Source organism: Squalius cephalus (genome assembly GCF_949319135.1).
Source record: "Squalius cephalus genome assembly, chromosome: 13".
In the NCBI taxonomy this organism is placed as follows: Eukaryota; Metazoa; Chordata; class Actinopteri; order Cypriniformes; family Leuciscidae; genus Squalius; species Squalius cephalus.
In genome coordinates, this window is record NC_137134.1 from 21,217,022 (window position 1) to 21,237,287 (window position 20,266).

Sequence of the window (20,266 nt, forward strand, 5' to 3'; positions counted from 1 at the left end):
ATCATGCAGTTAACACACCATAAATGTGAAATATTCATCCTGATTTGTTGTAGCAGAACACGCTGTTTTGCAAGCATTTGACAACAAATTGTGCCTTTTCTATACTATTTTTAACAGAGAAAGTATATATAAAAAAACAATGGCAAACAACAATTTTATTTACTTTATGGTTATACATTTTTTAAATATATTTAACATATTAGATAGCCAACATTAGCAGATAGTATTAGCAACGCGAGACATAAATACTGGCAGAATTAATTCCAAAAATCTTAATTTAACATGTTATTATTATTTTAAATGAACAGAATAATTGGACATCATCTGGTCTTATATTACTAAAATCAATGAAATTAAAGAATAAAAGATTATTTGATCTTTAATATGCACATTTGGGGTCATTTTTCAAGAAATTATTCAGCAAGCATGCATTAAATTGATGAAAAGTGACAGTAAAGGCAATAAGAGAAAATCTATAAATACATTTTCTATTTGACTTTCTATCAAATAATCCTGAAAAAAAAAAGTACTATGGTTTCCACTAAAATATAAGCACAGCTGTTTTCGACATTGCCAATAGTGTTTCTTGAGCACCAAATAAGCATATTAGAATGATTTCTGAAGGATCATGTGACACTGAAAACTGGAGTAATGAAATAGGCCATAGACCTGTATGCTGTCAGATTGAGTTATCACGATAAAAGTTCGTAAATATATCTGTGTTTGTATGTGTAGTGTATACAGTGCTATGCATAAGTTTAGACACCCATGCTAAAGTTGACTAAAAAGAGGAATAAAAAATCATCTTTTGGAAATTGAACTTAATGCCTTAATTTAAAAAATTAGGAAAAATCCAACCTTTAAGGACACCAATTTTCTTTGTGAATGAATAATGTATCGTAAATAAATAAATGTTCTTCCTTAAAATACAGGGTGCATAAGTTTGGACACCCCTATGTTAAATTCCCATATAGAGGCAGGCAGATTTTTATTTTTAAGTATTTTTTTTAATTTTTTTTTTAGGATAATATGCATCCTGATAAAGTTCCCTTGGCCTTTGGAATTAAAATAGCCCCACATCATCACATAGCCTTCACCATACCTAGAGCTTGGCATGGGGTACTTTCCATAAGATCATCTCTCATTGCAAATCAAACTAGCTATTAGGCTAACTGAAATAAAACCATGCCAATCTCTAGGTATGGTGAAGGCTATGTGATGATGTGGGGCTATTTTAATTCCAAAGGCCAGGGGAACTTTATCAGGATGCATAGTATCCTAAAAAAAAAATGTAAAAAAATACTTAAAAATAAAAATCTGCCTGCCTCTATGGGAATTTAACATAGGGGTGTCCAAACTTATGCACCCTGTATTTTAAGGAAGAACATTTATTTATTTATGATACATTATTCATTCTCAAAGAAAATTGGTGTCCTTAAAGGTTGGATTTTTCCTAATTTTTTAAATTAAGGCATTAAGTTCAATTTCCAAAAGATGATTTTTTATTCCTCTTTTTAGTCAACTTTAGCATGGGTGTCTAAACTTATGCATAGCACTGTATATACAGGTATATAGGCTATATACCTGTATACACTACACATACAAAAGGCTATAGGCTATGTGTGTGAGTGTGTACACATATGTTAGATGCGATTAATCGATTTGACAGCAACAAGTGACATTTGAATAATTATGCTACTCTTTATACACTGCAAACAAAACGCAAAGCGCAAATAAGGATCTGTTTTTAAAGATATATTCAGTGAATGTGTCTGTAGAGGGACTCCAGACGGCTCTACTGGAGCAGCTCACCGCCGAGTCCTTCAGCTGCCCGATGGCCACATAGCAGACCAGCTTATATCGATCATACAGCAGCTTCTTTACAGCCGCTTTAATGCAGTCAGACAGTTCCCTGGAGATGACCGCGCACGCGCAGCTGTACTCCACAGTCTCGAGTCTTTCATCAACAATGCGTTTGATTATTTCACGTGCTCGGTCAGTGGAGAAGCGTCTCTCTGGGGTGGTCTGGTAGTGGATGAGCTGCTCGTCTCTGTCTGATGGTAACTTTAGGTTTCTCGGCTCCTTCTTCATCGTCCAGGTTAAGCCGCGTCTCCTCTGGATGGGGATCAGTGATGATTGAGGGTTTTCCTTGGATGTTTTCCTTCTGAGGGTGCTTTCGCTTTTCTCCTGGGGTCCCTTCCACGGTTTCTCCTCTTTCTTTTGTAATTGGATATAAAAACTATTGTTACTGTCATTTATCATATGAAAAGGTGCACAATATACAGAGTATATTTGTTAAAATCAACTTTCTATCTTTTTTCTTATGCTTTTATTGATTTGATCGAAAATATTATTACAATTTTAAATAACCGTTTTCTATTTTAATATATTTTAAAATGTAATCTCTCTCTCTCTCTATATATATATATATATTTGAAATAGAAATATTTTCTAAAATTATATCTTTTCTGTAACTTTTAAATAATTTAATGCATCCTTGCTGAATAATAGTATTATTTTCTTAAAAAACAAACATGCATATTACAGAATAATACATTTTATTAATTTGATTGCTTTTGGTAATAAATACCAGATGATTTTAGATTCTTTTAATTTAAAATAAAAAATAACATGCTAAATTGATATTTTTTATACCAATTTTTCCAATATTTATGGGCTTATTTTGCTAACACTATCTTCTAATGTATCTACTAGTATTGATCCCTTAAAATCAATTAATTCAGATTAAATTAAGGTTTTTCTACAAATTAATTTGCACCAAAACTAATATAATTGTAAGTTACATTTAATTTAGTATTATAGTAAACCTAGAATACAATTAATCTTGTTACATTAAACTTATGTTTAAGATATCTAAGAAAATCTTTCATGTATGTATAAAAGCCTTACTTGCATGTTCCTTCAGTAACAGATGCTCAGCTTAAAACTCTATTTAGTTTGTGTTGGGCTTTAAACTGTGAGCTGAGAATGAGAGACAGGCTCCGCCCCCTACTGATATACACTGTTTGACTTGTCTAACGATCATAAATCCTACAAGATTTACTTGCTGTGCTCATTCTGGCTCCTGGAGTTCACCATGTATGAGATGGAATAATAAAATACTGAGGGGATATAAAGTTTCTCAAACGTATAATTTATTAAAACACTTTCACACACTTTCACAAGGATCTCTCAAGGAAACTCCCATTATTCGTGAGTGGCAGAACATTATGCTCCAACAAGAATCGTCACACCAGAGAAGATGAGAGGACGTATCAGTACAGATTCCCCACAGCTATAGTCTGAATCACATATACTTCCATTGTCCTTTAAAAACAATGACTGGAAAGAAAAGCAGCAGTGAAAAAAACGTGAATCAAGAACATGTCCTAGACAAGAAATTATATTTTGCTTCAAGAAAAGTCCATTTTTAGGAACAGCAATATTTTAAAATGACAATAATAATTCTAGAAATGTAATTTCTTTTGATTTTGAGGTGACATTTTCATGAGATTATTCATTTTTAGAGATGTTACCCACTAACAAATAATCACTACTGTTATCGCTGATATTAAAAACCCCTGTGCAACACCATTGGAGGCTTTACAGTATATAGAAAGTTCATTTACAAAAAAAGATCATGGGTGAGTTTTCATATTGCTACATTAAGTTCATATTCTCTAACATTCAACAATACGTTCTGGTAGATGTAACATCTTAAGTCAGTAAGGCAACAAGAGGAGAGAATCACAAGAAAAACAACAAAACACCAGTTAGCTATGAGCTTCATGACGTTGTTGAAATGTTCTTTATGTGCAACAGTCATGATAGCGACCAATGGCTCAAATAGCTCAGTGCCCCAGTAACGAAAAAACCTTTAGTGTCGGGATACGGAGTCATATGTCTAGATGCGCTTGGGAAAAAATGTGCTTTCTATTTTAGATCCAGGACCATGGTGGCGGGGTTTTCCAGGTACGATCTCCACATGTTGGAGAAACGACACATGGTGGCTCCGTCGATGATTCGGTGGTCGGCGGACCAGCTCACGTTCATGATGTGTGCTTTCACTACCTCGTCCTTGTGGTTAAACCGGGGCAGCACCTGAGGAGAACGAAAAAAATAACGTTACTTTAAAATCAGGCTCCGTTCTTAAACCTAGTGTGCTGCCTTGGTGCCTACTTAGGCAAGCATATAAACGTGTGCTCTCTCTCTCTCTCTATATATATATATGCATGTATGTATGTGGGTCATACAAATGGACCTGTTCACAATTTAATGTTAGCATGTTGCTAAGCTAACTGAGCAATACTGTAGTAAGCCTTAAAATGCAAAACGCACATACATATTTTTGTAAAATCAACTAGATTGACCGAGTGAATAAATTCATTATATTGGCTTTGTCGGCCACTGACTTTATCACAGTGGTTTAAGGGATTGGCCAAGCATACATGTGATTCTGCCAAAGATCTTGGCCAAAAATGATGTTTATCTTAGATGGCAACATCTACTTATGTTGCCTACCTAAGGAACTCGCTTGTTTTGGAACAGAGCCATAGACTATGGAAATTTGTTTGCGCCATTGAAGAATCATTTTTTTAAAAGGTAGATGCAACTTTTTCTCTCACTTTTTCTCAGAAATTGGACTTTATGACTTGCGACTGTTCTGAGAAAAGTCGTCAGGATTTCGAGATATTACCTTGCAAAATCTCGCAATTGCAAGTTAATATCTCGCAATTCTGAGAGAAAAAGTCAGAATTGCGAGAAAAAAAGTCAGAATTTATTGTGCGACAAAACCTCACAATAATCTTTGATTTTTTTATTTTTTTGGTGGAAACAAGCTTCCATAGTAGACAAACAGTGTATAAAAACAAGAACATTTAAAAAAAAAGTTGTTACAAAACATTTTTGAACGAATCCAACGGCAAATCCCACTTTTTCAAATGTCAACAAAGTACAAAAATACGTTATAATACTAGTATGAAAAGTGCATACCTAAGGACGTAGCAAACTAGTACGCCAGTATTGAATACTACATTACGTTATTGCTATTGATGGATACGTCGCAAAGTTTTCCAACGTATTATGCTTTGATATGTACTAATCCTAATCTCAGAAACTACATAAGCCGAATTGTATGTAAATTGGAGTTTTAGCGTGAAACTTTACACACCTGGATCTTCCCAAGTGCACCGATAGCAACCTCTGGCGGTAATATGACCGGCTTTGCGTAGGTTCCTCCAATCTGTCCGGAAGCAATCAACATCAAAGTTAATGTAACGTCATTTCCATGCGTAGCTATGGAATTAGCACTATATTACAGAAGCGAGCAAAGGTCTTCCTGCAACCCTCAACTTACCGATCCAATGTTTGAGAGCGTGAACGTTCCCCCTGTGAGGTCGACAGTCCCCAACTGTCCCGACGATCCCAACGTCTGCAGGCGGTTGAGCTCCACTGCGAGTTCGAAGACGCTGAGCATCTGTACGTTCTTTACGTTGGGAACCAGAAGACCTTGATTGGTGTCCATCGCCAGTCCGATATTATGAGCAGCCTGGAGGAGAAAGACCAGTGGTCAATGATCTACCTCGATTTAACCCAAAATATCGTTATTTAGATGGTAACATTACCTTATAGGTGATATTTGTGCAGTTTTCATCCAAAGACGAGTTAAGAATGGGAAAATGGAGGAGACTGAGAGACGCTGCCTGTTTAGGAAGAAAATACCGATATCAAAACCTGGTTTGAATGAGTTCCCCCCCCACCCCCACTCCACAAATCGCTTTCATACCTTGATGAAGAACGGCATGTAGCTGAGCTTCACTCCTCGTGACTCGGCCAGGCCCTTCAGCTCGGAGCGCAACCGGACCAACTGGCTCAGATCCACTTCGTCTTTGTAACCGAAGTGAGGGATCTTCAAGGCTGCTGACATTGTCCTAACCATCGCCTTCTGAAAGCCTTTGAAAAATAAATATAAAATCGTTAAATATTTAAGCGAATAAATCAATCCACCAATCAAAACAGGCAAGCAAACAAACCTTTAATGGGTTCAGTGCGGTCTTTGCCTGTAAATACAGGTTTAGGGATCACGGGAGTAGGTACACTAGGTGGAGTCGTCTTCTCTCTGGGTTTTGCAGCTGGAGCTGAAGGTGCTACAGGCGCAGGAGGGGGAGGACAAATCTCCTGGAAGGGCGATGGGGGTAAGATGGCCCCTGTCTGTCTGGCTATGAAGTTCAGGATGTCTTCTTTGAGAATGCGCCCGTCTTTTCCAGTGCCGACGACTTCGCTTAGTTTGATCTGTGAGGATTTTGAGACAGAAATCCTTAATTTTGTTACAGAGAAACGGCTCAAAGATCCTTAGTAGTTCCTGTTTGATACTTCACCCTGCCCCCCATTTGTGGCCATAGTAACAACACTAATTTCTCCAACTATGTGACGCTGACAGGCTAGCCACTTTTCTAGTTACATCTCATGACCTTGATTTATTGGGTTACTGCACTGCCTAGCAACTTCCCATCCCGTGGAAGAGTTTATGACCCCTGATGACAATGGCTAAAGTCAACCCCCCACCGATGCTGACGCCATGCTCGGTTTGATTTCTGCATGTACCGCTGTGACTTACTGATAACATCCTAATTGCAAATATAGTTTAAATTACCCCATAACGCTCCAGGTAAAACTGATTATTCAGTAACAAATAATCTACGGGGGGGGGGGGGGGGGGGGGGGGGGGACTTAATTTTTATACCTCAGGGTTTGATTTATTTACTTAAATACATGAATATATTTTTACTTTCCTAATCAGAATATTTCCTAAACAGGGGTCAAAATGTTTTGTGTATATAAACACACATACATATATATACACACACACATACACATACATACATATATATATATATATATATATATATATATGTGTGTGTGTGTGTGTGTTTCACTCAGAAACACATATTATGTAAAAAAGCTGTGGTTTTGGGGCAAGATAAACAAATATATATTTTTGTATATAATTCTATATGATGTACTCAGTGTATTGTTAACTAAAACTAAAATTACTAAAGAATATTTTTATTAATTGAAACAAAGCTGAAGTCAAATAAAAATAAATATTAGTTTATAATAAACTAACCTGCAAGATAAACAAATACATATTTTTTTATATATATATATATATATATATATATATATATATATATTTTATAGTGATTTTTTATTTATTTTACTTTCATAATGTGATGTATTTCTGAGTTAAACAGAATATTCAAAAGGAAAAATTCTATACAAATGTTTTTATATTTGTTCACCAATATGTCTTTTGAATATATATATATATATATACATACATATATATATATATATATATATACATACATATATATATATATATATATATATATATATATATATATATATATATATATATATATGCGATTAATCGCGATTAATCTTTTGACAGCCCTAATATATATATATATATATACACCGGTATATATATTAGGGCTGTCAAAAGATTAATCGCGATTAATCGCATCCAAAATAAAAGTTTGTTTTTAATCATATATGTGTGTGTACTGTGTATAATTAAATTTGTATATATAAATACACACACATGCATGTATATATTTAAGAAAAATGTGTTATTTATATATAAAAAAAATTATATTTATATATAATAAAAACTATATAAATATATATACAGTATATGTATGCAAATATTTCTTCAATATATACATGCATGTGTGTGTATTTATATATACAAAATAATTATACACAGTACACACACATATATGATTAAAAACAAACTTTTATTTTGGATGCGATTAATCGCGATTAATCTTTTGACAGCCCTAATATATAGTATATATATATATGTGTGTGTGTGTGTGTGTGTGTGTGTGTGTGTGTGAGGTTTTGGTGCAAGAAAAATCCAAACCGTACAGTATTCTCCATTGCTAAACGTCTGACGGCAGGGGTGGCCTGAGTCTTGAGACCTTTGATCTCCTGGTGCGTGTGTTCCTCATGGGACACGGCTGGCGTCTCCACCACATCCTCCTGAGGACCTTCCACTGCAAATGCCAATGAAAAACTAAATAACTCAATACTAAAGGTCATGCACTTAAAAAATACCGTCAATACCTACCCTGACCAGCGTCCGTTTCGATGTCAACGAGAGGTGTGCCCACAAGGGCAATGGAATCGACATCATAGTAGAGTTTTCGAATGATTCCATCATAACGGCTGGTGATGGTGACGGATGCTTTGTCGCTCTGGACTTCACAGATGCTGTCGAACTGAGAGACTTTGTCGCCCTCTTTAACATACCTGATGATGATAGACAGATAATAGCGACCTCTACTGGCAGATACTTGTATGTGTCAAAAAAAAACAACAACAACAAGGACTTACCATTCTTTAACAGTGACCTCCATAATTCCCTCCCCAATATCTGAGAGCTTGAACGGCATAACTGGCCTCGCTGCAACTGCAATAAGCAGCACAAAGGGATTATGAATACATTTTGCTAATTGGGAACACACATACGTTCATAACGAACGTTAAAACTCACCATAGCTAGTCCGAAAGAACCGTTGCTGTTGTCCAGCAATGAGGGAATATGAGTGGGGTCGGTATACAAGGCAAGCCGCCTGGACCTTCGAGCAGCAGCGCTTGTGCAGGCGTAAAGAGACCTGAAATACACGACAGAACAAAAACAGTCAGTTTTTCAATGTTTGTGACATTAAATCTCAATGGCGCTGCATGATAAATAATGCCATGCTAAACAGGAAAACAAAAATCAAAACCAGAAAGCCCAAATGTTTAAACCCACTGCTTCAAATTATTATTATATTAATAATTTTGTTTGGGCATGTGAAACATACATGCGATTATCCCACGAAAAAAGCTGATTCAAAATGGTCTCTTCTGCTCACCAAGGCTGCGTTTATTTGATCATAAATACAGTAAAAACAGCAAAATTGAGAAATATTATTACAATTTCAAATAACTGTTTTGTATTGGAATATATATATTTTTAATTGTAATAACATTGGTGCTTTTACTGTATTTGTGATCAAATAAATGCAGCCTTGGTGAGCAAAACTTCTTTCAAAAACATAAAAAAACCGATTTTATTCCAAAACTTTGACCTGTAGTGTCTGTGTGTATAATTATTAATTTATTTAATACATATCTATAAAGAGACATATTATAAAGAGGCGATAAATATATTGCTAAGAGACCTCTTCCAAAAAACCTTCAAAACAATCTGAGTTATTCCACACTTTTGACAGGTAATGCGTGTATATACACACTATTCACATATACTTTAATACATATTAATACTATTAATATTAATATAGAGTTAATGTTTCATGTTTACATTTAATGAAATGTAAACATTTACACATTGGTAAGTATCCACACAGTTCTTCTGCTTCAGCTGTTGATAGCTGCAGGCTGCTAGTTCCTTTGACTCTTCAGTTTTGTACTCGCTTACAGACGCTGATTTACGCCTAAACGGCATCTAAAAATCAAGTGTTGACTTTAAAAGTCATTGCAACTGTAAGATGCGTGTAAGATGTAAGATTAAAAACATACCAGGCGTCTCATAAAAGCGAATGGAGCCCGCACAGTGATGACGGCCGCCATGTTTCCCAACCGAGTTTGGTCTAATCGGAAATGACGTCACACTCACGCCCCGCTCCACTGGCCAATCAGAGAGCGTTTAGACCAAGGGCAAATATTTCAGAAAATATTTTTGATAAAAAGACAAACTTTGAATTAAATTTAAATAATAAAATAAATAACAGTTAAATAAAATAATATAAATAATGAATAGTTCAAAATAAAAAAAATAATATTATATATGTATAAGAGAGAAAGAAAGAAAGAAAGAAAGAAAGAAAGAACGAAAGAAAGAAAGAAAGAAAGAAAGAAAGAAAGAAAGAAAGAAAGAAAGAAAGAAAGAAAGAAAGAAAGAAAGAAAGAAAGATGTTCTTTCGGTGCCATGTACTTAAAGTTTATTTTATTTCAGATTATCCACAATACTAAGATGTTTTAACTCTGCATATGAACAATATCGTGTCAGAAATAAATGTAAATTATTGCACGAATTGGTTAAATCAGGGGTTTTCAAAACCATTTTAATGACAAATTGCTAGTGCTATAGACCAAAGTCCCTTTAATATATATATTAAATTATAAAGTCTTTGTATCGGCACATCCATCAGATATTGGTTCATTAAGAATCGGACATGTTCCAAAAGAGTCGGTTCTCAGTTTAATGAGTCAATTAGTTCACTGGAAACCGCTCAGTCATATTAGAATGAACCAAACGGTGTAGTGAACCGATTCATACAATTCAATAAAAAGATCCGATTTAATAGAACGATTCATCCACGAATCGGATATCGCTCATCTGCGCATGTCCAAAGCTCGTCCACCATAGCAGAGTGACTGGCAAGACTAGTTGCCAGAGAGTGTGATCGTGTCCGGGAAATTCGCTGAAATCAAATTTGTGGGGAAGTCGACTCATTCTTTATTTATTTGAATCATCCCAACTGCGCATCAAGTTTAGTTCGTATTTCAGTTCTGAAGGACTGTTCCCTTGTTCCACAGCTTTTGTTGAGAAGTTCGTGTTTATCGCGGCATTGTTTGTGGTCATTTGCCGGTTTATATTAACTTTCATACAGTGTGAAAGTCGCGCGCTCTGTCTCTGTTTTTATTCCCACACGCGCGTCGCTCATCACGCGCACTTTGATACATCGTAACAATTTCTCGCTTTTCGCGAAAATGGCCGCAACTACGTTCGAAATGGACGGAAGTGTAATGGAAGGGGTGAGTATTCATTTTCGAGGCTTTTTGTTCAGTATCTCCTATTAAAGTTTCAATATTTAATATGTTAAAATGGCATCGCAAGAACTAAATGTAGTAGTTGTCGTTAATTATTTAAAACATTTTTCTCGGTGTTTCTCTTTAAAGGGGGGACAGATTTTGAGGGTGTCTGCGGCGCTGAGCTGCATCCAAGGGGCGTCAATCAAAATAAATAAAATCCGAGCGGGTAGAAGCACCCCAGGTTTGAGGTACTGAAATTTTTGTTTTAGACACATTATATAATTATTTCTATGTGGCTTTATGTACATTAAAATAGTTGTTTTTTATATGTCTAACATGCTCACTATGCTCCCCCCCTTTCCTTTCAACAGTGAATCATGAAACAAAGCAAAGTTGGTTGTTGAAGTCCAGTTACTTAATTTACACTTAACTATTGAAGTCAACCATATAGAAATGTGACTGTTTATGAAGTAAAGTAGTGTTATACCGTTGTTTATCCCACAAAAATGCTATTAAATACTTTTTACATGAATTTGTAATGGGGCCCTTTGTTAGTTGGCACAGAAGCACATGGCTACTTTCCATGTAATTCTTCATGTTTTTCCTTTAAAAGGTCTGGATTCTTATCAGAGCTCTGTAATAACCCTTCTTTTTCTTTGTTGTCTAAATGATTTGGCTGTTTGTAAATATAAATATAAAGAAGCAGCTCCTATAAAAACTTATTAAACCTCAAAATGTAAGGTCTAATTTTGTGTCGATAAATGGAGCATTTCTGATTCTTTTGGTTGAAATGAGTGGATTTTGAAATGCACGCACTTAGTTTTCTCTTCAATTGTTTTCCCTAAATCCCCCCCCCCACTCTCCCCCCTCCCTATTCAACGTCACCAGGCCTCAGCATCTGTCAGGTCTCGAACTGGTGAGAGACATGTGCAACGGCAATCTGGAGGGAGCCACAGTGGGATCCTCTGAAATAACGCTCACTCCTGGGAAAATTAAGGGTGGGAATCACATCGCCGACACTCAGACGGCCGGGTAAGGAATGGTTTTAGTCTTTAACGGTACATTCATGATATTTTAAAATGCCTTATGTCCTCTCAAACTTGAAATTACACAAATTTGCGACACCATGATGAAGAATATTTGGCCTCACATTAAGGATGATAACGATATAAATTTATTCTAAATGTAAAAGAATAGCAAGAGTCTATTCCACAACTATAAGTATAACGGCACAGAGGAACTATATCATTGGAATCACTTTCACAACGATTTTTTCCAGCTGATACGACAAAAACATTGACAGCCAATCAGAATCCAGCTTTACAGAGCTCAAGCTTTTAAAGCAACAGACAACATAAACTTAGCACGTGCTTATAATAAACAGAATGATATCATGCATTCGTGTGGATGTTATGATTCTTGGTGTGAATGGGTCTTAAGTCTACTTTTGTTGTCTGTCGTGACTCATGTAGAAGCGTGGGACTGCTGATGCAGGTATCCCTGCCGTGCGCCCTGTTTGCTCATGGTCCGTCCGAGCTGTGCCTGAAGGGAGGAACCAATGCTGAGATGGCACCTCAGATCGACTACACAATGAAGGTACGTGTATATTTGCGCAATGGGCAGGACCAGACTGGACGTCCTTCTAATTCTGTTCACTTCATGGCAATGATGTTCTAATCTCTCCTAGGTCTTCAAACCAATCATGGAGAGATTCGGAGTTCAGTTTGACTGCGATTTAAGAATGAGGTATTTAAGCGTGACTTTGGTTTAGTTTGATCTGATTGTAATCGTGCTAAGCTGAAATATATTCAAACTATTTTTTGTTGAAAACAGAGGTTACTATCCTAAGGGAGGTGGTGAGGTGGTGATCAAGGTGAACCCTGTGAAGGAACTGAGTCCCATTATCTTGACCGAAAGAGGAAACATCACCAAGATCTATGGAAGGGCCTTTGTTGCTGGAGTACTTCCCTTCAAGGTATAAGACACTTAACTGTTTTTTTCTTTTCTTTCAGTTAGCTTAACTATTCAATTCGTTATTTTATTTTCTTACGCTAATTGACAAGTTTTAAAAAGATGGCTTCACTACATAACATTGAAACAACAATATATTGTTTTTACTACGATTTTGATTTTTTCGCCACATTATTTGCTATTCTTTTTTTCTTAACTAGCGTTGAGACAAAAGCTCCTAAACCACAACATGCTTATTTTATCTATTTTTTTTTTTTACCTTGCTGTAAATTTACATAGCTTTTTTCGTAAGTAGTTTTTTTTGTTTGTTTTTGTAAAAAGCTCCTTAACCACAACATGATTTGCTTTGTGTTTATTTTATACTATTTTTAACAAAGAAACTAGCATTGGAAAAAATCACAACACAGGTTTTAAGTTTTTTTTAACTTCGTTACACTATTTACCTTTCTTTTTTTTTGTAACTAGCATTGGAAAAATAATCCTTAACCACAACATGCCTTTCTTTGTTGCTTTTTTTAATTTAGCTTCAAGTACTGTACGTTATTTAACAAAGTAACTAGCATTGAAAAAAAAACATAGTTTATGGTTAGTTTATTTTAATTTTTTTTACTTTTTGCTGCGTAATTTACATTTCTTTTTTCGTTACTAGTTTTTTTTTTCTGTAAATGGCTCGTTAACCACAACATGCTTTTCTTTGGGTTTTTTTCCCGCTACATATACATTTACCAAAGTAATTAGCATTGGAAAAAAAGAAAACATGGTTCATTTATTTATTTTTTCTATACTTTTTACCGTTTTTCATGACTAGTATGGGAGGGGAGCTTCTTAGCCACAACGTTTTGCTTGTTGTTGTTTTTTACTTTGCTACATAATTTACATTTCTTTTTTCATAACTGGCCTTTAAGAATGCTGGACATGCCTTTTTTGTTTTATTTACTTATTGTGGAAAGAAATTATCTTACTAATCTAGGATTAAGTCCTTGAAAAAAGTATATAAACCACAACATGCTTTGTTTAATGACTTTTAATCAGCATTGTTCGGAGAAAGTGACATTGGTGTTTATAAAACAATCCAACTGCTCTTAAGTAACTTGGCTATAAACTTCGGCTGATTGTTCTTGATGTTCAGTTGGCGAAGGACATGTCCACGGCAGCGGTTCGCACTATCAGGAAAGAAATTAAGGACCTTTACATCAACATTCAGTCTCTGCAAGAGAAGGACAAGGCCTGTGGAAACGGCAACGGGATCATGTGAGTACATTCAATCTCAAGCCGTCCGCCGAATTTGTTTGAGAATTTCGTTTTGACTAACGTCTGTATATTTTCTGTCTCCTGGCAGAATAATTGCAGAATCATCCACCGGCTGCATATTTGCAGGGTCAGCTCTTGGCAAAAAAGGTAAGGGTTGTCTGGCTGCCCAGTCCTGAAGAATTAGTTCAGTATCGTAGTTTTGGCACTAGAGGGCGATACGTCACAAAGAAAAGCTTGTTCATTTCTGCTTTCAGTTTTAGTTTGAACAAGACAATGTGTTCCAATATGTTCCCCTACCATTAATTGGATGATTCATTCTTTAACTTGATCATATTAATTGAAAATTTGATTGTTTTGTTCATATTCCCTCTATTTGTCCCCAGGCGTGTATGCTGACAAAGTTGGCATCGAGGCTGCTGAAATGTTGCTAAGGAACATCAGACATAATGGTTGCGTGGATGAGTTCTTGCAAGATCAGGTCAGACACACAAACGCTCGACTGTTTCAGAGCGACATAACAAATACGCTCGTCTGGAGACTAATTACATGTATCTTTTTACAGCTTATTATTTTCATGGCCTTGGCGAACGGCACATCCAGAATGCGAACGGGCCCGGTTACTCTCCACACGCAAACGGCAATCCACGTCGCTGAACTGCTCACGAACGTAAGTTCAGACATGAACACACCTCATAAGTGGCTTAATCATAAGGAGCTCAGTTATAGGAACTAACCACCCAAGAACGCCATTTTCCTGGTTGCATTCCTGGTTGTCAGTAGCAACTCTAATGTGACGTAAGCTGTCCGACAGCAATGTCATTCAAGTGCGAGATTTCAGCAACTGGAGGACGCCGTTGTCGGTTGAGAAGTGCCTGGACTTCGGCGTCAGTCCATCTATCGCTGTTTTCCACGTTCATGGATGTTTCACGGCTTTTTAAAAATGGCTGGTGCCAGTGTTTCATACGGCATGCGTTTGGCCAATCAACATACACTTACGTCACTGGTAGTTCCTATTGTTCTGGGTTAGACCCTACTCTGAAGTAGGAGCTAATTTATTCCCCCCCAAATGGCGTTCCTAGAACTAAAATCGTTCCTAGTTCCTGCGTTTCGAACACGCCAAAAAGTTGGTACTTCTGCCAATAGTTTTGGTGTGAAAACCCCTATAGGCAATTTTGTTTTAGGCCGTTTACACCTGGTGTGTTTTGGTCGAGGTAGTTTAAAACGCATTCGACCGGATTGCTTTCGTAGTGAAAACGCTCATGTGGTCGAATGCGTTCGAACAGCCACAAAAGACCTCCTACTCTCAGCTTACTGAACTAATGTGTAAACATTATGGAAGCGTGCTAACCAGACGGCATTTAAACTTTGTCGACTGAAGACCCAAGCTTGGTTTGAAGACGAAAAATGTACCAAGCACAATGTTCTCTCGCTATTCCTGATTTCTAACAGTCACTCACAGCGTTCGGTGTGGTCTTGTGGCTGTCAGAGCAGAAACCAAAGCTGCTGCTCTCTGTGTGTTTTCCTGTTGTCTCCGGGCGCGTTCATATGTAAATTACACAAGCTTATTTCATCCATTAGATTGAAAGATCTGAAAAAGCCCATAGTCCCTCCCCTCGAAGAAATCAGGACAGAAGTGGTTGAAAGTGGACAAAAGAGACGGATTAAAACACCAGGTGTAAACGGGAATGCGTCTCCCTCGTCTACTTGTGATCCGATCGGCCAAAACGCATCTTAAGGTGTAAAACTAGGAGACTACAATTACTACAATTTTCTTTCTTTTACAGGCGAAATTTGTTATACGCAAAGCAGATGATGAGCCAGGCAACACCGACACCTACATTATCGAGTGCCAGGGAGTGGGCACAACCAATCCTGGCTTGTAAACGCACAGATCCGTCGTCCTCGGCTTGTCCCCAGCCGAGATAAGGAGGACTTGTAGCAGAGACACACTACTACTGTAACCGACCGGATGACGTAAAGATCACTTCATTATCTTTACGTTCTTTTCGATTACAGATTAGCTTTTTTTGCGCTGACCACCAGGTCAGTACATATTTGTCCTTTACGACTGTTGTGTCCCCCTCTGAAACTTTCGTTGTTACTCAGGGTATTGCCTTACACTGTAATGAAATGTCACATTCGGATAGTTTTGAACTCGATATTCGCCCAATCCTGACAAATCTGCTTTCCGCACGCTAACACAAGCCTTAAAGTTTCATTAAACCCTTTCGATACTGCGGTCTGTTGTTAACGATAACTATAGCCTAACCAATTTGCATGGACGTAGTAAAATACATGTATGTCACTGGTAAATTTAGTGCACTGTGTGTACGTGGAGGGAAAAGTTTTCCATCCAAGTTTTTGGTTCCATGTAGCTGCTTTTGTTTTTTTTGTATTTGTTATTTAAGTCGTTGTGTTGGTAAGAAACACATTTCCGAAATTTCCATTGCCATCTTATTCTATTTTCCATTGAAGTTCTTTCATTTGAATTCTGAAAATGTTTCATTCTTGGTTTGTTATTTATAAGATGGAATTTCAGATTTTTTTTATGGATTTATTTTTGCTTTTTTTGGGGCTACTTTAGGTGACCATGTTCTTTTGTTATTTGCATTAAATAACTTTTTTTTTTTGAGGAGAAAAATACAATAAAATGAGTGATAGACATACAATATTCTATTTTGACTGTGTGGTTCTTTAAAAAAATCGATCATTTACCAGTGTGTTTGCTCTTTTAAAAGTGCACTGTTCTTATGTAATTCAGGCGTTGGCTACCTTTCGCATTCATTTGTCCATCTTAAAGAACACTCGGGCATTTAAAGCTGTTTTATATGGCTCACTCTCATGTAAACCACTTGTCTAAAGTGAAAGTACTTGACGGCTTATAGTGGAAATCTTCACATTTAGCTCACCCTAGAGACAGCCTACAAGTGTTCGCTGTTACCGGTCCAACTGGAGTCTCTTCCCTCGGCTCCTTTGTGCTCCAGGCTGGAACAATTACTGCCGGCAGATGCCAGGACAATACAGAGAGCAGAAGAGAATAGGGGAAGCCATGTGATGATGCGTGAATATGCATAGAGCCCTTGGGTCTGGAAAGGGCACATCTACATTGTTAAAACGAGAAGCCTCCCTGCGGGGGGCGGTGGGTGTGGCTTCTGAACCGCATTCAATGGGCCGTCAGTCTGATCATTGGCTGTCTGGTGCATCTGTTGCTGTGGGGAGCAATTAAACACTGGCAAAGCGGAAAAGAAAATCTTTGCATATGGTCTGGAGGATCAAACAAACAAATTAATGAATTTTGAAACTTTTTTTTTTTTTAACAAGTTCATTTTTTAGATACTATTTTAACGTATTTTGTGATTGAGATTTCGAGATTCATTTTAAAGTTTGGATGTTTTAACTGATAAAATAAGGTAAAATGAATACTAAAATACATGAAGCTACTGGCAAAAATCTTTGCATATTTGTCTGAAAGATCAAACAAACTTATTTAAAAAAGCATTACATTTATTTATATATATATATATATACACATATATACACGTCTCGTCTCTTTATACCGGACAATCATAAAATAAAGCAACTTTTTTACTAATTATTGGAAGCTACTAACAAAAAATGCTATTTATATTCTGAGTAATCAAGCAAATTAATGTAAAAACATTTTATGTATGTATATAGCCTACATTTATTTATATATTATGTTTTATATTAAGTTAATAATTGGGATTTAAAACTGATTATTTAAATATATTTATGTAAATATTTTTAGATTAAGTTTTATAATTACAATTATAATTCAGATTATTACAAAAAGTTACTGACATAAGTCTGCCTGGGAAAGGTTATGTAAAAATCTGACATAATCTACAGCCCTGTCTTATGCATGTACATAAATCTGGCTGTTGATAACGCTGTCAGAGCTGAGTGAACAAAGTAATGAGTTTTATGACTTTGTGGTTTGGTGATGGCACAAATATGACATCAGACAATGACACATTTAAACATAACCTACTTTGACATGCAGCATAATGATTAATGCTAGGCATTACAGCATTAAATTATTTGAATGATTAGGCATTATACCTGTAATGTTCAATGGAGTAGAGCTTGCATAACTTTTTAATTAAATGAATATGTTGGTTTTTAATAACTATACGGACTTTGCACCGCATCAGATTAGATATGGTGACAGGACGGATAACACGAGCACGCTGTATTTGACAAAGCATGAAACTCCATGGTGATAAATCTATATACAATTTTTTTTTTTTTTAATGAACATGACACAACATATGGAGTATCAATCTAGGCATACAAGAAATTTGTTATAACTTAATATTTTTTCATCAAATAAACAAAATACTTTCTGGCCAAAGTTCAAAAGGCATATTTTCTTGTAGGATTAGGGTCTATTCAGTACAAATATTAGGTTATATAAACATAGAAGAAGAAGAATATTTTATGAACTGTTTCCTGAAAGGTTCTTTGGGGAACAAAATAAAAGTGTTCTTCTCATGGTGAAAACCACTTTTTTGGATCCTTTTAAGGGTGAACACTACAGTAAGTTGACTACTTGACCTTGACCACCTCTTGAAAACTGTGTCAATAGCTGACCTGAAAACACAGTGAAATCACTCTTCATTTTCACTAGCACATTCAACCCCTTCATGAAACCCAATACAGTTTGCTGCTTGTCCACTAGCTTTTCCATGACGTCACAGCAGCATGTGGACCTGCACAAAAACACAACAATAGCCATGCTCTACAGAGCATAGATATATTATACATTATGTGACAACCTGGAACGATATCCGGAGGAAGAAACGTCACATTAGTGCACTCCGTTCGGAAAAGTAACGTGAGGAACCTTGAAAGTCACACCTTGGCAGGACTGTAACACTAGCGGCATGTGAGGAAACCTGAGCGGGCCGCGCGAACCGGATCCTCTCTGTTCCACTGGCACACTCTGTCCCAGTAGAGTAGACCACCGCACACTTGTGCTCTGAACGGGCCAGGTGCGTTCCCGAGGGTCCCGTCAAACCCGGTTCTGCTAAACCTCCATGAAGGCATGTCAGACGTTGTATCCTGGAGACCCCAGGAAAATAGCGAATGGAGCCAGTCAGCCACAGCCGTGAACAAGGTCTGGATCTCCTTGGTTGGAGGTAAGATGGACTTTTGAAGCTCAACATTGTTTTTGTACTGAAAAATATATGAACGGAGCAAAATGTTGTTTCTTGGAGCTCAGAAAATCCTTGTGTGAAAAACTGGAAGTTGTGACATATAAGAATGCATTGATTTCTTCAAAAAGGGATAGTTCATCTAAAAATGAAAATTCTGTCATGTCTTTCCAAACCTGTATGAAATTTTTTATTATTCTTTTTTTTAAAAGTTTTTTTTTATAAATAAAAATATATTATATATTTAAAAATATAATATATATATATAAACGTATTTTTTTAATATTAATTTTAAAATTGGAATGTCATTCTAAAGTTTGGATTTTATATTAATTATATTATTTAAAATAAATAGTTACAAATTAGAAATTTATATAAATTTATGTCATTTTTATTATTAAAATTAATTTGTATTATCTATTAATGATTAGAAATTAATAGATAATAAATTGGAAGTTCAATTAATTAATTAATTTAAATAAATGTTTATTTATTTATAATTTCTTTCTTAATATTTAAATATTTAAAATGGGATTGTCAAGAATAATTTTAAAGTTGGGATTTAATTTATTTATTTATTTATTTGTATAAATGTGTTTATTTATATATCTTATTTCACACTGTAAAAAATTATGATCAATAAGTTATGACAACATGTTTTTACATTGCTTTAACTCATCAAAATATGTTTGGCAATTTTATGAATTTGTTTATAAATTATACAAGATTAAACTCTTTTTAAGTCAGTTTAATGTAATTTAAGTTGAAATTACTTAAACATCCAAGTTGATTGTATTTACAAATTTAAAGCAATAACTTTTTTTTTTTTTACAGTGTATATTAATATCATAAATGGGATTTTAAGATTAATTTTAAAGTTTGGATTTTTAAAATTGTTAAACAATTGCTCATTTTAAATTTAATTTATTTATTACATTTTATTGAACTTATAATTATTAATAAAATAATTATTGCAATCAAATAATTATCAAATTTTTAAAACTCTTCTTATCCATACAATGAGAATCAGTGCATGA

The 20,266-nt window shown here is 35.6% G+C and overlaps 3 protein-coding genes across 3 annotated transcripts in view; 2 read left to right on the forward strand and 1 right to left on the reverse strand.

The window, feature by feature from the left end:
* Positions 1-3,794: 3,794 nt before the first annotated feature.
* dbt (dihydrolipoamide branched chain transacylase E2) lies at positions 3,795-9,682 on the reverse strand. Its single transcript, XM_079891281.1, has 11 exons — positions 9,595-9,682; positions 8,564-8,684; positions 8,404-8,479; positions 8,138-8,319; positions 7,936-8,063; positions 6,033-6,291; positions 5,786-5,952; positions 5,625-5,702; positions 5,357-5,548; positions 5,171-5,242; positions 3,795-4,101 (listed from the first exon to the last, which is right to left on the reverse strand). The coding sequence occupies exons 1-11, from the start codon at positions 9,643-9,645 to the stop codon at positions 3,934-3,936; spliced, it is 1,494 nt and encodes a 497-aa protein (XP_079747407.1). The 5' UTR covers positions 9,646-9,682; the 3' UTR covers positions 3,795-3,933.
* A 751-nt stretch (positions 9,683-10,433) lies between these two features.
* Positions 10,434-16,723, forward strand: rtca (RNA 3'-terminal phosphate cyclase). The gene is made up of 11 exons (XM_079891426.1): positions 10,434-10,833; positions 10,978-11,078; positions 11,719-11,862; positions 12,303-12,426; positions 12,518-12,576; positions 12,664-12,805; positions 13,931-14,052; positions 14,141-14,199; positions 14,436-14,530; positions 14,615-14,719; positions 15,837-16,723. The coding sequence occupies exons 1-11, from the start codon at positions 10,789-10,791 to the stop codon at positions 15,933-15,935; spliced, it is 1,095 nt and encodes a 364-aa protein (XP_079747552.1). The 5' UTR covers positions 10,434-10,788; the 3' UTR covers positions 15,936-16,723.
* A 2,015-nt stretch (positions 16,724-18,738) lies between these two features.
* The window catches only part of cdc14ab (cell division cycle 14Ab), a 47,258-nt gene continuing 45,730 nt past the window's right edge, over positions 18,739-20,266 (forward strand). The window contains exon 1 of the mRNA XM_079889841.1: positions 18,739-19,214. Within this exon, the coding sequence (XP_079745967.1) occupies positions 19,121-19,214 (94 nt within the window). The 5' untranslated portion in view covers positions 18,739-19,120. The remainder of the gene's footprint in view (positions 19,215-20,266) is intronic.